The sequence below is a fragment of the Falco rusticolus genome, chromosome 8 (assembly GCF_015220075.1).
Source record: "Falco rusticolus isolate bFalRus1 chromosome 8, bFalRus1.pri, whole genome shotgun sequence".
Classification (NCBI taxonomy): Eukaryota; Metazoa; Chordata; class Aves; order Falconiformes; family Falconidae; genus Falco; species Falco rusticolus.
Window position 1 is genome coordinate 34,994,438 of NC_051194.1, and position 24,045 is coordinate 35,018,482.

At 44.1% G+C, this 24,045-nt stretch overlaps 1 protein-coding gene across 8 annotated transcripts in view; it reads right to left on the reverse strand.

Annotated features, from left to right (window-relative positions):
- The window catches only part of SLC15A2 (solute carrier family 15 member 2), a 69,158-nt gene that overhangs the window by 37,620 nt on the left and 7,493 nt on the right, over nt 1-24,045 (reverse strand). The window contains exons 1-3 of one of the 8 annotated variants that reach the window (XM_037398089.1): nt 10,932-11,165; nt 2,423-2,469; nt 1,291-1,533 (exon numbers count right to left, since the gene is read on the reverse strand). In XM_037398089.1, coding sequence (XP_037253986.1) covers nt 1,291-1,338 — 48 coding nt within the window. In that variant the 5' untranslated portion in view covers nt 1,339-1,533; nt 2,423-2,469; nt 10,932-11,165. Of the gene's footprint in view, nt 1-1,290; nt 1,534-2,422; nt 2,780-7,072; nt 7,200-10,931; nt 11,166-15,706; nt 15,762-24,045 lie in introns of those variants that run through there. The other 7 variants (XM_037398090.1, XM_037398088.1, XM_037398093.1 and 4 more) reach the window with 7 other exon arrangements.

The following is a 24,045-nucleotide window of genomic DNA, read 5'->3' on the forward strand; positions in this document are numbered from 1 at the left end:
TACAGATACCAAAATAGATGTGTTTAGTCAGGTTTATTTTACCACCAAGTGACCTGAGCTTATTTGGATTTCTGAAGCAATGGCATCAAGTTTAGAGGAGTCTAGCTTAATGATGCTGTCTTGCTCAACATTGTACAAGAGCAACAAAAGAAGTTGGTTTTCCACAGAAAAAAAACCCCAAACCAACGAAACAAAAAAACACCAAACCCCACCAAAAAATGCTTTCCATTATCTAACCCAGCATATGTAAGCACAAATATTTTTGTCTTTTGTATTTTTTTTTCTCTCGCTATTTATGGGCTGCCTTTTTATTAAGAAACCCTTGGCCTCTTTCATTTACTAGAGTAAATCTGTAATTATCCATTTAATTTTGTATTTAGTCTGAAACCATCGTGCTCAGCATATGGCTTGTAAGACAGAGTGGGCTCCCCTGGAAACCACACTGGGGCTTCGTGGTTTCAGACTAGCCTAAAAATGGTGGCATACATAAGCAGTAAATTCACAAACACACAGACATATGCACATACAGCAGGGGTCCTCAAAGTACGGCCCCCCAGGGTCCTCAATCCAGCCACCAGTATTTACAGAACCCCCCTGCCAGGGGTTGGGGGGGGAAACCAAGCAGTCGCAGATTAATTCCTGCCACTTAATCCGCGCGCCGGCCCCCTGGTTAAAAAGTTTGAGGACCCCTGACATACAGAATACTTTTCCCCAACAAGTTTTTCATAATAAAGAAGAGCCGTAAGAGGCAAATTATGTTTCCTGTGGGTGCTTGGAGGCATGTTCTGAACTGGAAGTAAAATTGTATAAAAGGAATAGTTTTATTCCTCTCTTTCACGAATCTCACCATCAGTACTCGTGAGATTTAATAACATTTGATGGAGATGCAGGGGTGACTGTTCAAACCCAGATGGCCAGGTGTCAGGAACCCTGCTGCCTCAACTCACCCCGCCGTACCCGATGCACAAGCCCTGCTGGATTTAGCTGCAGCAGTTTAAGGTATCACATGCCACGCTGGCATCTGCAGTGACAGGAAACCTGGCAGTGTCTCATTTTAACCACTCCTGCTCTGGGATGGGCACTTCCTACAGATGAGCAGGGGAAGGAGAGCAGGAGGCAGTGACTTCCCAGCTAAACCTCCCATAGTGCCTGAGCCAGGACACAGAGTAAGTGCTTACAAACACAGAGCAACTACTTACAAGCAGGGGTACTTCCATCTGGCTTGTATGTCATGAGATGGCATTAGCATACACAGAAACCCTCATGTATTCTCCCTGCTGTATCACTGACCTGCCTGTGGCCTGCCTGGACATCCAAAAGTGGGAAGCTTTCATCCATGCAGAGCACCAGATGCAGTTTGCTCGCTTTCGCCGAGGAGGACCTTGCTCAGCAGAGAGCCCCAGCAAAAGCAAAGAGGCTAAGCTTGGATTCGTGAACACTCAGATAGTCTGCTGTGCTTAGCTACTGCTGTAAGCCTGGGGTTTGCAGGATTATGGAGCTCTTAAAGATACTGTGGAAGTTGATAGTCTGCATCTTTGGAAAAAAGAAAGGTCATTTAAAATGCCAGCTACAGGGGACATTTGTTTTCACCTCTCCTTCTTGCTGTCTAGCAGCAGAATGGGAAAAAGATTAGTATGTCCCAGGAGTTCTGGATATCCAATAGTTAATGTCTGCACAGCACTTAAAATGGCAAGTTAAATAGTTGGCTTACTAATGACATAACTGTGAGCCTTAAGAAGAAGTATTACAATAACTGTCCTGCAAGTCAAAGCAGGTACAATACATGCCCAGCTCCCCCTGAAGTCAGTACAATGGGCAGTGTTTAGGCATCAAGTGCTCAATCAGCATTAACCTGAAAATCTGCACGAACATCAAAGCTGCAAGGCAACAAAAAATTCACCCGAATCTGGCTTTAAATCAGAGGCAAAGGTGTAAACCTGAGGCTCTGGCACTACAGCTAGGGTCTGTAACACCCATCAGCGGCCCATCTTCAATCCCTATCCTTCCTTCTGCTTTGCAGCATCTGGGGACCATTTATTCCCTGGTGGGTTTCATCAAACTAAGCAAATGGACAGGTCAGCTCCCTCCCTCCCACAGACAACATCCTCCTTCACTTCAGAGAAGTAAGTCTTCTTGCACAAGGAAAGTGATGTTCAGGAAAAATGCAGCAATCAAAACCCTTACCCATTTTCCCAAACATTCAGACAGTTCATTTTTTCCCCCTTTAAGCTGCACTTTCTTAACTTAATCAGGTTAGTGGAGGGATTTTTGCCTTGAGTTGTTAATGCTTATTTCAACCCTCTGCAAGAAAGGGTGTTTGTCTCCAGCCAGAGCACAACAGAGGAAAGAACAGAGAGATCTTGCAGTGTTTAGAGCAAGCTGAGCAGAAAGCAAAGAAAAGGAAACCAGCTGTAACACTCACCGGGGATTTTTTCTGAACAGCGAAATCTCCTTTGGGGGGATCATCTCCTGCAGAAACAAAAGTGAACAAAGTTTCCTTGGATTCATTTCTCTGAAAAGCATTCATCTCCCCTCTCGCCTTGTCTCCCACCATGCTATGTGGCTGTGGTGAGTTGACTGGGAAGATTTCCAACCTCAGGCATGAAGTTTGATTCAGTTTGAGTTAACCCTAATTGAGCACATTTGTGCAGCCAGGGCAGAAAACGGAGGGAGATGCTACCAGGGGAGACAACTCCAGAGTTCAAGAAGAGTCAGGGAACACAGCCTAAATCATTCACAGGTTGGGGCTGTCAGCACTTCATGGCACAGACCGCCCTTTTGTTTGGCATGCCCCCAGCTATCATACGTGCACCAGCCCAGCACAGCCCTCTATGCTGAACAGATGTGAGCCGAATAAAAACCCCAGGTCCCAGATACACCTACATCCTGTGGATTTAGAAGCAGAGTGTGCATCTCCCTCCCAATACAGTAATGACAGGTTTATTCTGCAGGGATCTCATTCCACTGAAAAGCCACACATTTATCCCAAGTCATAACTACTAAAATGCTCATCATGCCAAACCCTCAGACAGTGGATGTCACGGATGCCTGCACTTTGTTAAATCATTTCTTTTCTATCCCAGGAGTGAAGCGACCCAGGGTTCGTTCCTGCACCAATTCCCTGGAGTGACCTATGGGACAGTAATCCAGAGGGCACAGCCAGCACCCCATCTCTACTTCCTATTATCCAAAAGGCCACCTTAGGGCTCCTTGTGGCAAACGCATCCTATGCTGTGCTGGGAGCCCCTGGATGCCCCCTGCAGCTGCATGGGCTCAGGTTCTTGCAGGTACCCTGTTGTCCCTCCTTCCATGCTCTTCTCAGGAATAGAGGAGCTCTTCATCAGTATTCTTCCAGTGCCAGCTGCAATTATAGAGCAAAATTCACAACCTTCCCATAAACCATTCTCAGTGGCTGTGGCTCTGCAGCATTCTAAGTGCAGCACAGGGGTTTTTTCTTCCCCTTTCATTTGGCTTCTTTAAAAGGCAAATGTTCAAGGAATTTTGCCAAACATTTCTCCCATATCAGCAAAAGTACAGACCACACCCAGAATCTACAGTTGGTACAAGGAGTCTCCATAAACTCATTGCTAGGTCCATTACTGAGTTGCTGCTACTGCTTGGGTACCACAGGAACCAGGTTGCAGCTGACAAACCAGGAAAGAGGCTTTTGCTCACACCACAGATCCCTAATCTGGCTTCAGCATTGCTAACAAGACCTGGAAAACACTTAGATGAGGGACTCAGACGTGACAGAGTGCCCTAAGGAAGCATAATTACTCTCCACATCCCCTCACATGCTCTGGCATTACTTCCTCTGAAAACCCCCAGGCATCCTGTTTCACTCCTGCTAAATGTGAAGCCCAAACTGCAGATGAGGCCAGGAAGGTCTACCTCTTTCTTATTCCCCTTTTCTTCTACAGCTGTGGCAAAGCAACACTTTGTTACCCCCACACACACTCCGTACTGCCACAGACCAGCTGCTCATCTTCAGCCCTCCCAGTGATTTGCACACTGGCACGACTTTGCTTTTTCCCCTGGGTCACTTCTCAGGTGCCATGAACAGCCTCCAGAGAGCTAGGGTTTGTTAAGCCCATTTCAGGGGCAAGACTTGACTCAAAAGCATACCCAGCAACGGGGTCAGTGCAAAGAACAGGACTTGTGCCCATTGGTCCCGTCTCCTGCACACTGGGTTAGCAGGTACTTTTGTGTCCTACAAGTCTGACCCTGCACTAGAGGTAGCAGGAGTAATTCTGAGCCCTCTGGCCGTATCACTTACTGCCCCAAGTATCTCTACATGACCCCTGGTAGAAATCTGCTGTGTTCTGCCATGCACAGGTGAGCAGAGCAAACACAGCAGCAAAGTTATTAAAGGAGTAATACAAAAAAAAGACCGAAAAGGTTTTGCCATCCCTTGTGCAGGGCTCCCACGCTGCTACAACATGATGCCTTAATATTTTCAGCATCCTGCAGCTAATATTTCCTCTGTGTGTATACAGTCCTGTGTATCACATAAACTAAATGATTTTTTTTAAATACTAACATGAAAAATCGTATCAGTCAGTGGGATTAACATACACTACTTGTCAAATACACTGCAGAGCTGTTTAGGCCATTAGCTGCCAGAAGGTCTTCTCAGAGAGAAAGGGAAAAAAATAATTCAAATGTCTGGTAATAAATGGTAACTCATGGCAAACAGCAAGAAACAAGGTAAGAAGAATAAATTTGCAACCACCTCAGATACAAATTAATTCAGAATAAGACTCGATAGAAGGAGACCTGTGCGGCTGGGCTGAAAATCAGGAAGAAATTGTACCACAAATGGAAATAAGGTGGCATTTCAGAAGACAAGTACAAACAAACAGATCAAGCATGGAGCAACAGAGGCTGCAAAGTTAAGACACAAAATGAATTACAGCTAGCAGGGGGACAGAAAAGGCAATAAGAAAAGGTGTTAGAAATGCTGACAATATTGAAGAAAAAGAAAGGAAAATGAAAGCCTGCTATTTAAACTAGAAAATGAGCAAACAAAAGCTCATCCAAAGAAGCCAGAAAAGTTGTGTCCTTTTTGTTTGTCTTCACTCAAAAACCTAAATTGCCTAAATTGCAACAAGATGCATAACACCATTAAAATGAACCTGTAGGAATATTGGTGAAATGAGACAAAAACTGCTTAAAGAATATTTGGATACCTCACATGTACTCAAATCATTAGAGCCTGATGAAGTTCACCTTCAAATGCTGAATGTGGTATTAAACCACTTCCCTTGTGAAGGGCAGAAGCAGGACAAGCATCAGCACTGCCTTTAAAAAGGCAGGGTAGGATAACCCAGGCATGTTCCTCCATAGCCAGAGAGATACTTGATCGGATAATCCCTTCTAAGCACCAAAAGGAGAATAAAGATTACAAAACAGCCGTTTTGGATTGGAAAAACTGTTCTCAAACCAAACGGGTTTATTCTTTGGTGACAGGGTAAGTGGCATAACAGCTAGAGCAACTGTGGATGTGGTATATTCTAGTGTCTCTAATATCTCTCAAGGAGCAGAGGGTCCAGATGAAATACCCATATAATGGGCAACTGGAAAATCCCTCTCAATGCAGCTATCAATGATTTTCCATCAGATTAGGAGGGCACAAAACACACATCTTCAGCTTTTCTATGAGCAAAGACAACATAAGCGCAGCCAGCACAGTGCTCATGTTTGTGTCTGAAACCAGGATGAAGAAGCCTGGGGGAGTACAGGGATGGATTCAAAACTGCTAAATGGGACCACTTTGCAGCTCTGGAATGAAAAAGATGAAACTCAGGAAAGCCTACTACCAGATGCTGCCTCTACCCATTGACAGGAAAAGCAGCCAGAGACCAACTACTTTTCATTTTTGTCAAGGATAGGATGAGAAAATATTTTTAGTAAAGAAGATTTGGGGCTGCTTTTGTCCAAATTCCCTTTCTGCAAGGACAGGTGAGCACTGGAACAGAGACAGCATGGCTGGGGCTGCAGGGTTCAGGCAATCCCTAATGTCTGTTATGCAAGAAAGCATTAGGGACCGGCTAAATATCAGGTCCTGTCCCAGATCAGGCAGATGGATGAATTTACGTGAAAATCATGTGCTAAACAACTGGTAAATATGAAAGCAAGGACTGCTTTCTGTAACATTTCCTCTTTTCTGAGTTTTCATTTAGGCAAGTGGACAATCTGCAGGACAATTCATGTTCAAATGTAATATTAGAGCTACCAGATGCCTTGCATAGCCAGAAGTTCCCACAAATACATTTTTCTATGACTTTCAGTTCATAATTTATTTTTTTCTGGTTCCTAAATCCACAGGAAGACAATCTGCATTTTCTCTTTGCATTTACAATCTCAGATTCTCACTGTTTGCTGCTGCAGTCCCGTGCACATTAATCTGTTTATACTCAACTGATCTCTTCATTTTTATCTGTATTCATCCTGTGGTACAATCCCTTCTTGATTTTCAGCTCAGCTACACTGGTCTCCTAATAATGAGTCTTATTTTGTATTCATATACACTGGCCATGCTTTTATAACCCTTTTACCATATCTGTATTTTTCTCTTTCTCTCTAGGACAAGGTTATAAGAAGCTATATGAATGTATGCCAGCAACACTTCGGGCTTAATGACCTGGCCCTAGATGGACAAGATAACCTCTCCAGGTTTCTTCTGGCTTGTTTTCGCCAATTCTTTGATTACAGGAAAAAGCATGGCTTAACTGATTCAGACAGATCAGGACTGGTTAACATCACCTGCAGACTTCTCTCAAACTTCAAATTTAAGAGGATGATGTATCAAATCACTTGAACAACCAGGAAAATAGACCAAAAATCTTCAGACCTGCATCTCTGTTCTATTCACGAGTCTTACAGACTCAAAATTGTAAAGGTATTTAGCTTAATACCATTAACAATAACAAGTACCTAATCTGTATTTAAGAGCCTGTCATCTGGTCACTAGACAGCCTGTAACAGAGAAATTTCTGATCCCTCCTGGTGCCTTTTTGTCTTCAGTTTCTTCTATGGTTAGCAAGAGGAAATCTTTAAAAAATTCTCTCACCAGCTTGGGCTTCCTCTGCAGCCTGCAGCATGCCGTCCCCCTCTGCCATGCCTGCTGCTTCCAGCGCAGTAGATGCCCCCAGCTCTGTTGTGCCTGAAGATGAACCTCGCTGAGCAATCCTGGCTCACTCCCACCCTGTTGTTAATGTTTCACTTCACAATAACAGTCCTTTGGTCACCAATAAAATAGTTAAACTTTCATTTATTTTTGATGTTCAGTAATCTCTGCTCAGCTCCCAAATGTCACAGGGAATCTGCCTTTCTCCTTGAATGCGGACTCTAAGGCTGCATGGCATCTGTCATGGATGTTCATGGTCAATCACTTCATGCTGCAGCTGTGCTATCTTTCAATAGAATTCCTACTTCTGGATGAGAACAGGGACTGGACCTGTGACTAGACAATCTACAGCTGGCCATAAATCCAAACTTTTGTCACTGTACACCAGCTACAGAACTGGCCTTAACTATGCACGCCTTTTAGCAGTTAAGGTTGTGAGAAGGCACAGGTTTCCATCCCCTTTTGGCAGACTGGCTTAGGTTCCTGGTTCTTCACATGTCACGCAGGAATGCAGAGATAACATCGGCATGCTGTTCTCCCAGACCCTTTTTCACCTTAAAGCCACGACCTGCCTGAAGGAGGATCAACATTTTTTTCTACCACACTTCTGCTGTTTATTCCTTTCTGCTTTCCCCCATAACCTCCCCTAAACTGCTGCGACTTCCTTCCAGAGAGGCTTTAAGGCATCTCCTCTGCAGGGGAAAACCCCAGATATTTTCTGTAGACACAGAAATGGCTCACAGTGAAATTCTGTGTGTTCAGCAGTAAGTAGAACAAAATGGGGTCTCCATCATCACATGCCATGGCCCTGAAGCCACCTGCATCCTTCCCCTTTTCATTGCACTGAAATCCCAGTCCCACCTGCTTCATAGCCCCATATCTTTCATCACCTCAACATACAAAATGCAGTTAAGGCTACAAGCAGGTATGCAGTTCAGGCTACAAACAGGTATGCAGTTCCTAATGAACTTTGCTATCAGCTGAACGGGGGAACTGGGCAGGACGACTGGAACAAACACACTGGGGAAACACTGAGAGACATCCAAACTTTACAGTGAAGAGAAACATGCAGCAATAGCTATGTATATGTGCAACAGCAAGCAGCCTAAGCCAATCACAGATCAAATTCCAAAACTAAATGAGGAATAAATTCTTACAGGTGTTGAGTCATTTGATAAAGATGCTGAGTTATTTGACAGAGCAACAAGGAACGCACAGCCTGAAGTGAAAGGAAGAACCGCACAAACAACTCATAAAAAGAAGATGGCAAACTGCAAGTGGCTTGGGAAAGAAGGACTGAAGCATAACTTTAATTATGGCTACAAAAGGGCAGGCTACTCACATAAGATATACCAAAGTGTAGGTAGACAGTAAGGAGGACTTAAATCTAGAATGTATGGCCAGGATCCAGGGAGTGTTGGTCGTATTATAAGAAGTTGTACCATAGATAAGTGCAAAGCTAGCAGTATGAGACTGGGCAAGCACTGTGAAAAACAAGAGAAAAGAAGTATGACCACTACAGGTGAGACAATGCAATACAGAAGAAATGCTGGAGGGAGAACAGTTGTTGGGAAGAATATAAAGCTTTACTTGGTAACGTTTGTGACTTCTGTTTGAAGATTAGGGGGACAAAACACATCAGGAAGGGCTTTTATTTCCAAACAACTTTTTAAGAGGCTGTCATAACATGGGAAAACTATGATCTTTCTTTTCATTGGAGGGAATGTTCAAGCAAAATACAGGGAAAGGTACAGCTGATCAGCTGAGGCAGGAAATGAAGAAAACCCAGCACAAACAAAATACAACCACAGATTTAAATTACTTTCTAGGCTCTCAAGATGGGAGTACCACAAAACCACTGCAAAAAATTGAAAGTTGACTCCAGAATAAGACTTGTGGTCTTTCAGAACAGACCACTGATAAACAGTAAGTGGATACCAAGAAAGGCTATATATTGCATTAAAAAAAAAAAAAAAAAAAAAAAAAGAGTCAGGAATAACTCAACTGTTCACGCTGTCAGTAAGGAGGTGGGCTAAATGAGCTCTTGAATTCCTTTCCCTCTATTTTCTCCTCCAGTTCTAAGCGGTACTTGGTGCTATGAGATAAGGTACTATGCACTGACTCAAAACTGACTGGTAGCACTGGTTTCAGTAAACTCAGGAAATAGAGAAAATGGACACCCAGGTGCCCCAAGTAATCTGGACCCAAGGGTACATGCCAGTCCTTGGGATGTTTCTGTGTTCTTCCCCTCCTGTTTGGCTTTTGTTTCCCTTTTATAGTGATTTAAAGGATTTTAGGAATGCTGCCCACTTCTTAGAGACAGTCCCTAGTTAAAACAATAGCTAGTTTTATGGTTCACATAGGTATGTAAAGTCAGCAACAGAGTACTCTGAGAAAACAAATCAAGAAAAGGAGAGCTAAGATAGGTGTACAAGGAAATATAAACTCAGTTTCCAACACACTAGTCAGTGCTGTTTGACTCACAAGGGTATAAGTAATCAATTCTGAATGTCTTTTTTATGCCCCTAACAAACAAGATGTGCTAGTCCCTCAGACACCCAATGCCAGAGCTGTCTGGTTCAGGTATAACTCAGGCTCTCTGTTCAAAACCTCTGAATAACAGAGAGAGTCTGGTAACAGAAAAATCTGAACATTCACCCAGTCCACTTGCCTGGGGCTGAGGGTGGGTCCCCCTCATCGAGTGAGAAGGTAGGAGGTCACTGCAGCTGGAGGAAAGGTTATAAGGTGTGGCAGAACTTTGGAAAAGTACTTGAGGACCGTTTGGTGTCCAAAGAACTTTTTCTCCCTGGTCACATTGTTAAGCCAAATCTGGGTTCTTCACCCAGTGTGCAAAACCTGGTCAACACACAGAGCCAATATATTTGTTTATTGCATGTCTGCACAGAGTTGGGTGCTAGGTGGTAAATCCACAAAGATAGCGCAGCTCTTAACACACAACACTTTATACACTTTAAAAAATTGTTAGCCATTATGTTTAGTCACACTTAATTCTCATGGGTTCTTATGGGCCTCCTCTCCATTTTAAGGTGCAGTATTCTTTCTTTTCACCACCCTGTTCTGTGGGTAGAGAGCTTTCTTTGCTCAAGGGTGAACCTTTTAGGTATGCAAATTAGGATAGTTCACACACAGTTCCAGTAATTTTCTGTTTGGTCTCATTAACCATTTGGTTCTCCTTGAGCTTATCTTGCTATTTCTTAGCTTGGGCTACTTATGGCATCTATTCCTTCTTCGAAGGCCTTATTAACTACTTGTCAGGCTTAATTAACATCCTCTGGTTTTCAAATTCTTGTTTTCTTTAAAGGAAGTAAATGTATCAATATCAGAAGCAGGATCTTACACAGCACTTTTCAGAAGCAAGTCTCACGGCATTTCACTGAGCATATCAGTATCTCCATTTCAGAGATGAGAAAAGGAAAGAAAAAACATCCTGACAAAGGCAGACTCTGCTGAAACCTCTTGCACACCAGCCCAGTAGTCTATCCATTAAGCTGCCCTGCCCGTAGTATTATCAATGCAAAGAAAAAACAGATACTGATCTTATCCTGCCACAGGCTCCAAGAGCTAGCTCAGCTACTGAAGGTATCACAGCCTGCAGCAGCCTTGGCTCTGGAGGAATGCAGAAAGGCAGAAAGACCGTTGCATCTCAGTTATCCCTCCGGGATACTGCCTTGGGGATTTCCCTTTTTGCACCAACCCCTCAGCTGGCCAGTAGCTCCTTTCCAGTGGCACGTTCCACACCCTCTCCCACCCAGCTCCAGAGTAAAAAGCTGTTTTTACTCACAGATAGCCTTTCCTTCAGCAGAAGGCAGCTAGTAATGAGAAAGCAGGAATCCTGTAACTACTCTATTCCTCACAGCCAGCTCACAGGGATGTCCAGCACGAGGAGGGTCTACTGGGCAGTGAAGGAAGGGACACAGCTACGGGATGCGGCAGCAGGACCTGGGGGTTCAGTTCTGACCATGTTACTTGTCAGACACCTCAAGCATGTATTTCAAGTTTCCTAACCTTAACTCCACTGACCACAAAATGAGAGTCAAGCAGCACTAATCTCCTGTACATCTGGGGCAAATGGTTTCATTCAGTAATCCGGCTACAGGATAGGAGAATCTCAGAGAAGCAATTAATTCCAACATTTCCAGTTTTTTTCATACACCCATAGTACACAGCCAGATTGTTTCATTCTTTGCAAGCTTCTCTGTCAGGACACATAATGCACTGCACAATTTCAAATCTTTGCCATCACAGGGAGGGTATTCTCACCATATCCTAGCACACATCTGATTTTTTGACTACCGTTTAAGTCAGATTGCAATTGTGTAATCAGTATTTCATCAGGGCAAGCTGCCAGAGACAGGGAACATGTAAATCCCCAAATACCTCTGTTCTGATTAAAAAACCTGCAGATCTAATCCAGAGAGAGATCAGCTCTCTGACAGTGACCCCTCCCAGATGCAAGCACAGACAGATATGATACAACCTTCTGCATTCTGGTGACTGTCATTTCCACTGAGATGTTAATCAGATCCTCCTCAACCAGCTCCCTCCACTGCCACACCAAGGGCCAGGCAGATCAGGGGCTCATCCAAGATTCATTAACTCTGGTTCCATGCATTTTAATAACAAGCTCGCAGTGCCATCCATTCTTTTCAGCCTTCCCCCACAGCAATCATGGGGATCAATTTGCTAACAGAGTGAGTGCAAGTAGCTCTGCGCTTCTCACTGGAGCTGGTGAGTCTTGTGGGTTTTCCCTGCATCAGGTCACAGAGGGACTGGCACAAAATTAGAGATCTTTTTGCTTTTTTTTTTTTTTTTAACGTCAATTTCAACATACAGCTTTGGGGTCTCCAGGGGCCCTGACACTTCATAGCACAGTTCATTTAGTCCTGGCCGTTCTATGCCCAGAGCAGTCTGCTCTTTACTGGCACTTGTGGCAAACCCCCTTTGAGTTTGGCTGGGAGAAAGGCTATACTCTGTAGGAGGAAGAATTCATCTGTGCCTCTTCTCCTTATGCTAACTCCCCCCAAAAGGTCTGCTTTTCCTAGGAGCTAAGTGGCATCTGATCCACCTGACATCAGTGGGACCAGGGGTGCCCAGCCCTTCCCAGGTGCCACCCCCCAGCACATAACTTCCTTCTGCCGAACATGCCTTTCTCTCCAAAATAACCTCTCCTGTCTCAGCAGCTTAACTGAAGCACACCTGGCTATGACTGAATACTCAATCAGGCACTTTCTCCAATTATTCTCTTCTGTCCTCAGCCTGTCTCCTTCCTCCAGAGATCTTGCATGGGGATGTGCCCATCACACCACAGCAGTCCTGCATGTCATACCTGCAAACGTTCTGCATGCTTCACTTGTGCAACGAGCAACCCTGAATACAGAAATGTTTTTCCCACGGGCACACAAAAACTACCTCTTGTGCTTTCCAGCTTGTGGCCACCCAGAAGCTACCAAGCAGTGCTGAACGTGCAGAGCAGCAGCATGGCACATGCCCAAGCAGCAGGCAACAGTGTACATTGCTCTTGCTGCACCTGCAGGCCACCACAGCCTTGCTGGCTTCACCAGGAACAGAGCCAGCCCCAAGTGTTTTGAGTGATTGCAGACACAGGCTCAGAGCATGAGCCCTACACAACAGCAGGAGGTTTAATGAAGTCAAATTAAGTCACATTCACTCTTCAGGCTACTACACTCACCTCCAGCCTTTCTGCTTTCCTAATCTATTTCTAAACAGTACCTCATACACTATAAGGACACAAACACACTGCAGATTTCCAGTATCTTCCTGTGGTGAGATATCAGCTATTGATCTGCTCCTCCTTTACACTTATTACTCACCAGCAGCCAGTCTCGCCTGTATCTGAGCAAAGCAAAATGCCCAGACCTAGCAGAGGTTTCACTAGTTCCCTGTTTAAGAGAAAATAAGTCTCTTAAACCTATCTTCCTGGAGAGGACATCTGCCTGGCAAACAGGGAAAAGCTCATCAGCTACAATAGCAAGATGGGAGTGGTACATATGGGTTGTGAGGTAGCATAGGCATGTACCAGACACAGCAAGAATTTATAGATAATGAAGATGTGCCCGTTCAGGTCAGTTACTACATTTACTGCAGACTAATCTGTGATGTGTGACAAAGGGAGATGGCATTTCCACCCTGATGAACAGGGTGCTGAGGATATGCTGGTATAGGCTTCCCACCACCTCTTCCATCTCCTGTGCCCACAGCTAGCACATCTTTGCTGTTTGACATCAAGCCTTTAGATGTATCCAAGTGGTCCTGTATAGCCCTTATTAAACAGAAGAGAGCACACTGGTACTCACTGACAGAGAAATACATTAATGCCAACATTTATTAGATATAATAAACCCATGCCAAAAAAATGCAATCACTTTTTGCATGATCTCCAGCTATGCCTAGGCTACATAAGATCTAGCATGCCAGCCGTTTAAGATGCAGAGGGCTACTTGAGAGGTACATATTCAATTGACTTAACCTTTGAGTGCTCAGCAACTTGCAAGATTTGTTTATAGAAATAATCACTTTCAGAAGCAAAGTGTAAACTGCACTTTTTGTCCATCTCCCATTCAGTTTTACCTCTAACAATAAGTCACTAAAGAGACTCAACATGGAATGCCTTAGCATTGTACTCATGTAGAAATATTTCTTTGCTGTATACACTCAGATTAACATTCATTCTCTCCAAGATAAAGACAGCTAGAAATATTTTGAGGGAATAAAAGTAGTTTTCAGCATTCCTGACACTTCCTATTGTTAACAAACAGACGATCTTATAATGGTAAAGTCAGAGGAATAATTCCTCTCTTATACTAGATCTGATTGACTAGACATGACAGATGGTGGTTTTATTACTTTCCGTCTTTATGCCATTCTGAAAGAGACCTCATTGAATGCAGCCCAGGCTGCGTTTTGAGTCTTAACCTCTCAGATAAGCAAACCCCGTTTCATCAGGTTAATGGATCCTTACTTGATTCAGGAAGGCAATTTTCCTTAAAGTTATTCTAATCAAGTACTCGGAGCCCAAATTGTCCGGGCTGATTGACTGCCAGCAACTGGGAGATCTTTCTACTAAGAACCATATTTATTTTCAAAGAGGGAAAACAAGTTATTATTATTATAAAACCAATTCTATCTTGCATTCAGTGACTTCTCAAATACTAGCTTTTACTGCAGTCACAGAATTAAAGATAAAAGTAAAGTTAATGCAGTCTTCCTCTCAGTAGTTTTATTAAATAACAGGCAGGAAAGGAAAATTAGAGAGAAAGAGATGGCCTGCTGTCTGTCGGCCCCTATGGTATAGCATCTGACCTTAATCAGCACGGACCCCTTCAAACACAGGCTCGCTCCAACCTGTCTTTCTGTATCAGCCTCCAAATTGAGGGCTGCCAGCCCAAGTAACTTTGCCACCAGGCTGGGAAGACGTGACAAAGGAATATCCATCTTCTAAAAGAAAAGCTCTGAAGGAAAACCAGTACCTCAAGGATGATCCCTATAAATCTTGTCTCCTGCATGGCATCCGGCTCCAGTTTGGTGCTACAGCTGCTTGGGAGTGCAGTGACAGCCCATGTGGAGATAGGGATCATAGTGTCCTGCTGCCTTGGCTCTTGGTTGACTCAAGTCACTCCAGCATAAGTCCTGCCAGCTGTGGGGCTGCCCAGGCTGCTTGAAGAAGTATATGGGAGGTCAGACCTCTACTACTGCCTCCCACCTACTGCAAGACTGGTCCAGCAACTGAGCAGACATAAGAAGGAGGAAAAGGTTGTGCAGAAAACCAGCCACAGACACAAGAACTGGGCCCACAACCCCTGAAGGATCATTCTGTCGGTGCTTTTACTTCTCAATGCACATACTACCTTTTCACACAGTTCACAAGCAGGTGTGTCTGATGCCCCCTCAGACATTCAATACTAGATTTCCACCTCCAGAAAGCCTGACCCCAGGAGCCTCAGCTGGAACTTGCAGGGAAAGCAGAGCAAGCTACTTAACACAAAAAAAAATTCATTTTCTGTCCTAACAGCTCTGCTGAAATTATTGATGCCTCAAATGAAACGATCATTCTCAATGATTTTTATCTAGCAGTCACCAGATTTTTAGGGTTGAGTCAGGCAGAGCATTACACTGTAATATCAAGGCAGGCATCTTTAAAATGGTGGTTATTCTGCAGGAACCATAAAGTTGCTAGAGAATACATTAACTCTTTCATTCCTCAGAAGGACTATAAGGCAAGGAGAGATTGTCAAGCTGTGATGCAAGGGGAACCCAGAAACCTATATTCTCTCCCTCTTTATGATACAAACTGGTCCTTCAATCGTGCTCTGGTTATGCTCATAAACAAAAAAACCCCACTAAGGACCTCAGAATTCCCTCTCTACTGAGAACTCACAGAATTTACATTCAAGAACAGCATAGCAAATACAACCAGGAGGGTAACAGAGCAAAAAGCAGCTAGAAAACAAGTAGCTTTCATGCATGCTACAATCATGCTACAATCATGCTACAACAGCACTGCTGTGCTACACACAAACCTAAGAAACAACTACTAACCTCTATACCACAAGAACAGTATTTCACCCTTGAAGAGCATTCAGCAAATCCAGCCCCCACAGTAACACTACCCAGACTAGTGAGACGCGCTGCCACCCAAGTACAGCTCAGCTGGGTCCACAGATGTACCTCATTAAATTAATTATCCCATATTTACTTGGTGAAGACCCAAACTTCATTAACTCCCACTCTTCCTCATCTCAGATTGAGTTCTTCTTATGCTTGATTCTCTAAATATTTTATCTTCTATTTTTGAAACACCTTTAAGATACAGAGGAGCATGAAAGGTTTTATCCCTGTTTTGGAGCAGTAGCTGCAACTTTCTGCTTGGTTTACACTGAGGCTGGGATTTGGGTACCCAGGAGGAACCCAGGCACAGGGGAGGGTGTTTCAAAACAAGGTAGGGGACAGCCTCACAAGATTTCCATCATTATATCTCACAAGAACAGTCATTCTTAACATGTTGGAGAACGCATTTTTTGGTAAAAGCTTATGACAGAATTTTATTTTTTAAGACTTCTGACCTCCTCTGGATTAGAGAGGGAGCATGGCCTGTTCCAGGCTTGGATACCAGGTGGGAAAGGTGGGTTTGAATCGGAGGCTCCCAAGCTAACGTAAGAAAGTATGGCTAGGCTCAGGCTCAAGGATTAAAAGTTCCCAGGCTTTCCTCAAATGTCTCTGTTTCAGGTTCTCTCATGTAGCCTGTCACATTTAAAACACGGCACGCTGCAGGAGAGGCAGCCTTTTAAAATAGCGTTCTCCTTGAATATCGTTACAGGGTTGATTGAGGACACCTTTGGGATCAGAGCAAGCACCACTGGAAATTGTTCAGAAAGGGGATCAATAGAGAGGCATAACTTAAAAACCATGTTACTTGCGGCGACAGCCTCCAAGGACAACCCTGAAAATTTCCTCACAGTTAAACAATCCCAGAAGAAGTAGGCATCTGTCCCTGTTAATTACTGCTGGGGAAACAAGGTATCAGAGCAGCAAGAGGAAAAGTTAAGTTTGATTCTTACTAGGTCTCATCTGCTACACCAGGTTGTTGTTTTTTTTAAATGAGCAGTGTACAGGGAGAGAACTTGTCCCTGGGCCAAATGCAACCCCCCCATAAATTGGGTGAATGGACCATAAGCAAAACTCACCCCCATCCAGTTCCCAGTGTCTGGGAATAGCTGAGTCCAGCTCCTTTGGAGAGAACCACAAAGAGGCTCCACAGCTATCGGATAAGCTGTCCCAGCAGGTTTCTCATTGCCTTTATTGAGTGTTGGGTCAGACCCCATGCACAGAAGTGTCTGTGATCAATGAACCCGTGATTTGCTAGTTCTGCCCAAGGGCTTATTCACAGTTAATCCAAACCAACTTGATTCATGAAACTGGCTGGAAATCTCATCAGAACAGGCTTTGTAGAGAGATTTCTGGCACTTTTGCTTCCAGCACTGGCTGAAAATAGAGCAAAAAGAGACTCCAGCCTCCTCTAAGTCATTTTGTCAGAGCTGAAGATGGGTGATTAATTCACAAATAATAATAGCAGCTTGCTCATTTTCTGCCTTTTGCTTACACACATACCATGAATAGAGATGTTTTTTTCTCAGGTTGCTTTGTTTTTCAGAACTATTTGTCAAGTGGTTTATGCAAACAGTTTCAGGTACTTCAACAGTATTAGTCATCTGCAATGTAAGCAGGCACAATGGGACACATAGGTTACATCATACACCTCAGAGTTTTTCACCTGGATGAGCACACCTCTTAGAAACAGGTTTGCAGTGCAGATTTGTACAACTCTCATTCTGAAGCTCTTTCATTAATATTTTGGGTGATTGCCTCAAAACAGTCCACTCCCACAAACATTCCTCACACAACATCTGTCTGCTCAAACACTCCCAGCTGGGGAACATGGAAAGAACAGGAACACAATCAAAGCACATTACTTACAGAAATATCTGCAACAAGTCTCAAAGAAATGTGTCAGTGGAGTGTCCCCATATGGAGGGATTTCCATGGCAGGAACAGTGAAGTGGTCCAATACAAAAAAACAGCACTATGAACTGTTTAAACTTTAGGATGTGTCTGAGATGAACATAAGGAATACAAGGTTAATTCTTCTTGTACCCACAGCTGCACTTGTACACCACAGTGACATACAGAGAACAAATGGTGAAACAAGCTTTTGGCCTCGCTGTAACGTTGTTCTGTTTGTTGTCCCTGAAGGTTTTCAGTTAATCTTCATCTGTGGGTTTGGCTGGACAAATGCAGTGGTAAACCTCCCCTCTCTGATTTCTGTATGCAAATGTAAAGCTTCTTGAGGATTCATTAACTCTTTAATTCATCGTTCATGTATTTCAAGGGAGTCTTTCATATTTTCTGTACCACTCAGTGCCTTCGTAAGTACAGAGTTATTGGTGGGGTCTCTTTCTGACTTGGCATGTGCTCCAGAGGAGGGCTTTTGTAGAAACAGCTGGTCCTACAGGGAAGATAGACAGCTAAAACAGGAATTGTGTTGGAGCTAGCTTAGCCAAATGTGGTCCCTCTCAGCCCTAGAGCTTCCTCCTCTTTTCACACTCCCTGTTGGGGAATGGAAGGCACCTCAAAGGATTTGGCTATATCAAGCCCAATTACCAAAAGTGATTAGCAATCAGAATTGATGTCATGTGCTTTCAAGAGTTCATATTCAGCTTAATGCCTAAAATTAGATTTAGGCTTTGGTCAATGGCAAGCAGGAGGGAAACTTGCTGTACTGACTACTCAGTTTCTCCAGAAAGCCAGTCCTCCTGTGAGTGCTGAACACTTCTCAGGTACCCCCACTTTCCACACAAGCAAGAATCACTTTGCCATTTAAATACAGCTTCCAGTCAGGTAGGAGCAAGCCAGGCAGGTTGTGCTGTATTCCTAAGGCAAAATAACCTGGGGTTTTTAATTGCTCAAGAGAGAAAAAAGGTGTTTTTCTTCAGCCTTGCCTTCATAATCCACTGTAAGTCTAAAATTTGCTGCTCCTGAGAGTTGGTATGCTGCAGAAGAACAGAATCTGATACAGGTGGCCAGCTGGCCATCCACTCAGGCACCCTGTGCCCCGATCCCTACATCCCAAGCATCTCAAAAGCACCAGCAGCTCCCTCTCAGTTCAGGCATGAGGCTCCAGAGAATGTAATTACTTCAGCCCCAATGCTCAGGTTGCTGAACAACCTGTGGCATGTTAGTTGTTAAATAAGGCTGATCGGAGAGCACTGTACTGATCATTTTAGAGGAGATAAACCAGACATTCAAGATGCTTGTGACAGAATAATTCAGAGGACATGATAAGATGCAGTTGGATCCCTTGAGATTAAGGTTCTGATTCTCCTCTCATCTGTTCTGGTGAGAAGCAGGAGGAGCTGCCTTGTCAGTGGAGCTAGACCTGTAGCAAAATGGTTTGATAGGAAGAATCTCCTCCCTGGGTGTTGGCAGGACTACACTGAATTGAGGACATCTAGGTCTCCAGATCTCAGTACCATCTGGCTGCTCAGGGAACCCAGCTCATTTCCACAGTGGGTGTAACACACTGCAGAATGCATGGACCCCCTTGGGGTCCGGGGACTTCCAGGCTCCCTAGCGCAGAGGCAGGAGTCTGAAAGCCCCACAAGAAGTTTGCAGTTCCCGTTGCTGCTCTTGGCAGGGAATCCAATACTTCTGGGGTCTTCTACACACATAGACCTGAATCTGCTTGAGCCATGTGAAGTGCCCTTCAGATCCCAGTAACTAGCTTCGAAGGTACATATGCTGGGTCATGGATATGAAGCCCTCCTCAGAGACAGCAGAGAGAAAATATGAGGTACATAGAGGCAGGAATTCAGGCACTGATGACTGTGAGACCACTAAGAAGGGGGGAGCTCAATTTGCCATAAAAATCATAGACAGGCATATAAAAAGCTTTATAAAATATTCATTCTGCCTTAGAATTCATGCACAGGAAGAAATCTGTCAAGGCAAACATGCCCCAAGCAAGCACCACCTAGGAAATGCTGAGGCAGTTCTCCTGCCCGCTCCCCTCAGCATATTGCCATGTCAGGTCAGTAAAAACAGGGCTGGACAATACTTCAGTTTATAAAAAGGTCAAGGCTATTTTCAGCCAGCTGCACTTGGTATGTGGAGCAGCCCCAGCTCATCACATCTGTCTGCCCCTAATGCTCCATCCCTATGGTATTTCAGAACAGCTACTTTGACCACACTTAGTAAAACCAAATAAATCTGTATTTTTAAAAAGGGCTGTGTGGGAAACTCACAGTGTGTAAGTCTAGAATAAACGGAAGATTGTAGAAAAATTATGTCTGGTCATTGCCACACAGAAATCGACCTTGGAATGAATCATATGGGGCAACCAAGAAAAAAAGAAAGTATCGTAAATGAGACTAAAGAGAGCAGACCTTGCTGAGACACTGCATTGTGAATGAGGGCGAGAGGGATCTAGCTGCAAGTGTGTACAGTGTGAGGCCAAGGACACTGCCTCTTGACTTGGTTGAAAGCAGCATCGCTGCCAGATGCTCTCACATCTTTCTGTTGTACTCCAGTGCTACCCACAGCCAGGGAGACAAGCAGGAACCAGCTCACCCAGTCTGTCCCCATGCCAGTGAAGAAACAGCAATTCAGTGCAGAAAGTTGACACCTAGGCACAAACACCTTCCTCAAGCCCCTCACGTCACCAGGGTGGAAGATGGATCATTACTAATAAAAACAGAATGATTTGGTTTCAAAATGATCTCAGGGAGTCAACGGCTGCTGGAGCAAACAGCCTATTTCACGAGAATTTAGCAAGGGAATAATTTAATGGAGCTCAGATAAAAGGCAATCACCTGGAACTCAGATTTAGAAGGAATTGCTTTTTTTCTGAATTACTGGTTTGGAGGTTAAATAAGGAGTACTCATTTGACTGCACTTTTCTTGCATGCTTTCCCTGATCAGTGCACTAATGAACTCAACCATATGGGGAAATGCTTTCAGTCCCTCCCCCACCTCCCAAGTAGCAAGCTCTTTATTAAAAACTAATGATTCTCATTTTTAAAATTAGCACTCTGCAAATTTTGGGGCAACTTCAACCCCGGAAAAAATAGGAGCAATCCCCTTTGCACTGATTAGGAGTTCCTCGTTCTCAAAAAATCCCAAGGATCTCTTAAATTGACTGTCTTGATTAAAGATGGGCTTAGCTTTAATTGAGTAATTGGTGTGGTTTGTTACCGTTGGTTATGGCAGACATTTCCTCTGCTGTACCTTGGCCAGACAGAGTTGCTTCCTTTGCACCTCAGTTCAACCCTCCTCAGGCTGAACTGTTCAAACAATTACAGGTATCATATCATCAAAATACATATGAGTATGTATACATCTTGGCATTTTAATATGCCAGCATTAGAGGAGGCATTGTCCTGCCCAGTGGCAGGTAACACACCAGGCTGAAGTTGTGCATGGCATAGGTGGCCGTAGAAGACCAAGAGGAGCCTGTAGGACCAGATCTGCAGATATAAGAGTGTAATTCCACTGATTTCAGTGGGTTGTCACCAACAGTTCTGTGTGCCAGGGACACAGAGCTGGAGCAAAGTCTATTTAAAAACTAATACACGCTGCAAGGAGTGAATAGATTTACTGTGGTGATAAGCTGTTGGTAGCTCATACCCTTGTGCCTCATGTTATGAGTCAAGTAGCTACAAGACCTAGTGTAAGGGGAAACTTAGCTGAAGGTAAAACAAAAGAACATACATTTTCTTAAAGCCCTTTATAGGGATTTGGAATCAACTGCCAGTGAATGAGTAGTTAATGTCTTTGCTTGCAGTTAGGACTGTAAAACATGTGGATGTGCATCTCTGGTGTCTCACTATCAAATAATTTCTAGGTGCTTTATGAGGCTTATTACTGTAATTTTCTGATTCAAACCAAAGACAGAATTACCAGCATTTAAAAATGAGCTTGAATCCAGGAGCAACTAGTTCTGGAGTTAATTTTATGTCCAGTAGTGACCTCTTTGCCACCATTTAGCATTCAAGAGATAAACTGCCCGACTTTGCAGATCCACAAAAGCTCTAATTAAATCAAGCAGATTTACATTATACCAACTGATTATTTTTGTTTAAAGCAGGAAGTAGGGATTCACCTAGACCCATGAATAATGTGGGCTTGCAAGGGAAAGGAGTTGAGAAGATTGTCTTTATATCAGAAATGAGGGAGAGAATAAAGTTTCAAAATTATTCAAATATGTCATTTCAAATATTTAGTTGTTATAGTTTAAAAATCTGTAAACACATAGTAAATACAACTGAAATAGAAAATGTCAAAAACATTTTGACTGACTCAAGCCATGTTTTTCATGTTTTCATTCATTTCAAAATGCAGGCAGTTTGTTCAGCTTTGGGATAGGAAGATTTTCTAAATCTCAGACATTCTGGTGCTGTGGAAATGTGCACCTCTGAGCCTCTAAGACCATTACATTCCCAGATCTTCTAGATCCAGAGACAACTGCACTGCCAGTGCACTCTCCTGCCACTTTTCCACCTTGCTAATGGTACACTAGCATGGACAAAGCACATGCAATGAGGCAGGTTATTGACAACGAGTGACAATGCAGGTCTTCTCTGCCTCAGCTGCCTCTTCAGTAAACATGATTCACTTATCAGTCAGCCAAAGAGGACAAGCTCTGGGGTTGTGTTTGCTGTTAGGAAACACATAGCATAGCTACCTGCCACCTGCATGGGTCAGATCTGCCCCACCTACCCACTCCATCTAGCCTTCCCTTGCTGGGGCAGACTCTCAGATACCTTAACTATGTGCTGGCTGCCAAAGCAAACTTCTCCATGGAGAGAGCACTCACCACTGAAACTGAAGCTTTTTGGGCATCCAAAAAATTGGCAATATGACAGGTAGCACAACTCTGCTAGACATTGTGGATCCAGGTGGTTTTAAATGGGGAAGGAGCCTGACTCATTCTAGCTCAAAGGCAACCACATCAGGGCAGAGCTATTGCTTACAGTGACTAAATTCTGCTCTGTAGTCATGGCGTTGGAGTACTCAGTCCCTCACTCTTTACAACAGATCCCAGTGGTGCAGAGATTTGTCAGATGCTGGTCAGTGCCATTCATGCAGAACAGATGACTCTGGTCATGCCAATGAAAGCTGTGGCTGCTTTGTAAAGCTGTGGCAGATGCACTGGGTGGTTGCCTGAGACAGTTGGTATTGATGTGCAAGCCAGGGAAGGGTAGTAGGTCTGCCCAAATGGCAGGATGTCCAAACACAGCTTAGACAGCACAGTGAGCAGCTTCTCTTCTCCATTAGACACTGGGCAGATGGCCTGGAGAGGGACAAGTCTGCATCACTTAACACCTTGCTGTAGGACAAGTCACAAAGTGCTTTCTTGGGCAAAAGAGTCATCGAAGGCAACAGGCTTCCTGCCTGCTCACAGGCTAAGGAAAGAGCTTTGGGACCACAGGCTTGGACCGCACAGCTGTATCTGGCCAGTGAAAGCAGGCTATGCATGTAGTACCTTCTGCTCTACTGTATTTTTGGCCTATACCCCACCCTGGCAGGCAGCAAAAATGAAATTAATTTGACATGTGATGAATCAAGGTGAGCCAGAAATGGGAAAGCAAAGGAAAGCCAAAACCAAGACAAAGGATTAGCTTACACAGAGCACCAGAGCCAAGCACCTGCCCCAGAGGATATGATATGAAAGGTCACTGCTAGCACTGGGTTGTTCCTGAAATAAGCATTCTTTGGCTTCAGGGCACACAACAGAAGCTCGCTTCATTGAACCTTCTGCTTCCAGCAAGCAGCTGGAGAGTGGGTGTCCTCCAAGTCACTCCAGAACCATGGTGATGGGCTATCACTATCAGCTGACAGAGGGATTTGCCTCTCTGTTCTTCAATATGTGGAGGGCCATTGAGCCACAGACTCTCCATCCCTGGTCTTTTCTCTTTCTATCAACTGTGGAAGCCCCCACACTCATTCTAGCCCTGATGGGTAAGGTAATCAGCCCTGGATTTCCCCACTGGTATCAAAATACAATTGCACTGCCATTCAGCAGCTCTCCAGCAGCCCAGCTAAAATGAACTACTGATTCCAGTTGGGTTCAAAGGAAAAACCAAACAGATATCAAAGCCAGCCCCATCTGTCTGACTGCAGAAAAGATGACTTAAGAGTCCCTTGAGAAACAGCTTTCCAGGACAAAGCAAGTCAGGCTGCTATACCCATCCTACCATTGCTAAGTTAACTAAATTGACTAAGCAACTCAAGAAGGTGCAGCTTACTCCTTCCAGTGGAAGTAGGTTATTCTTTAAACTTGATCAGGCCTGAGAAACCAGGCCATAGCTCAGCTCATCCCTGTT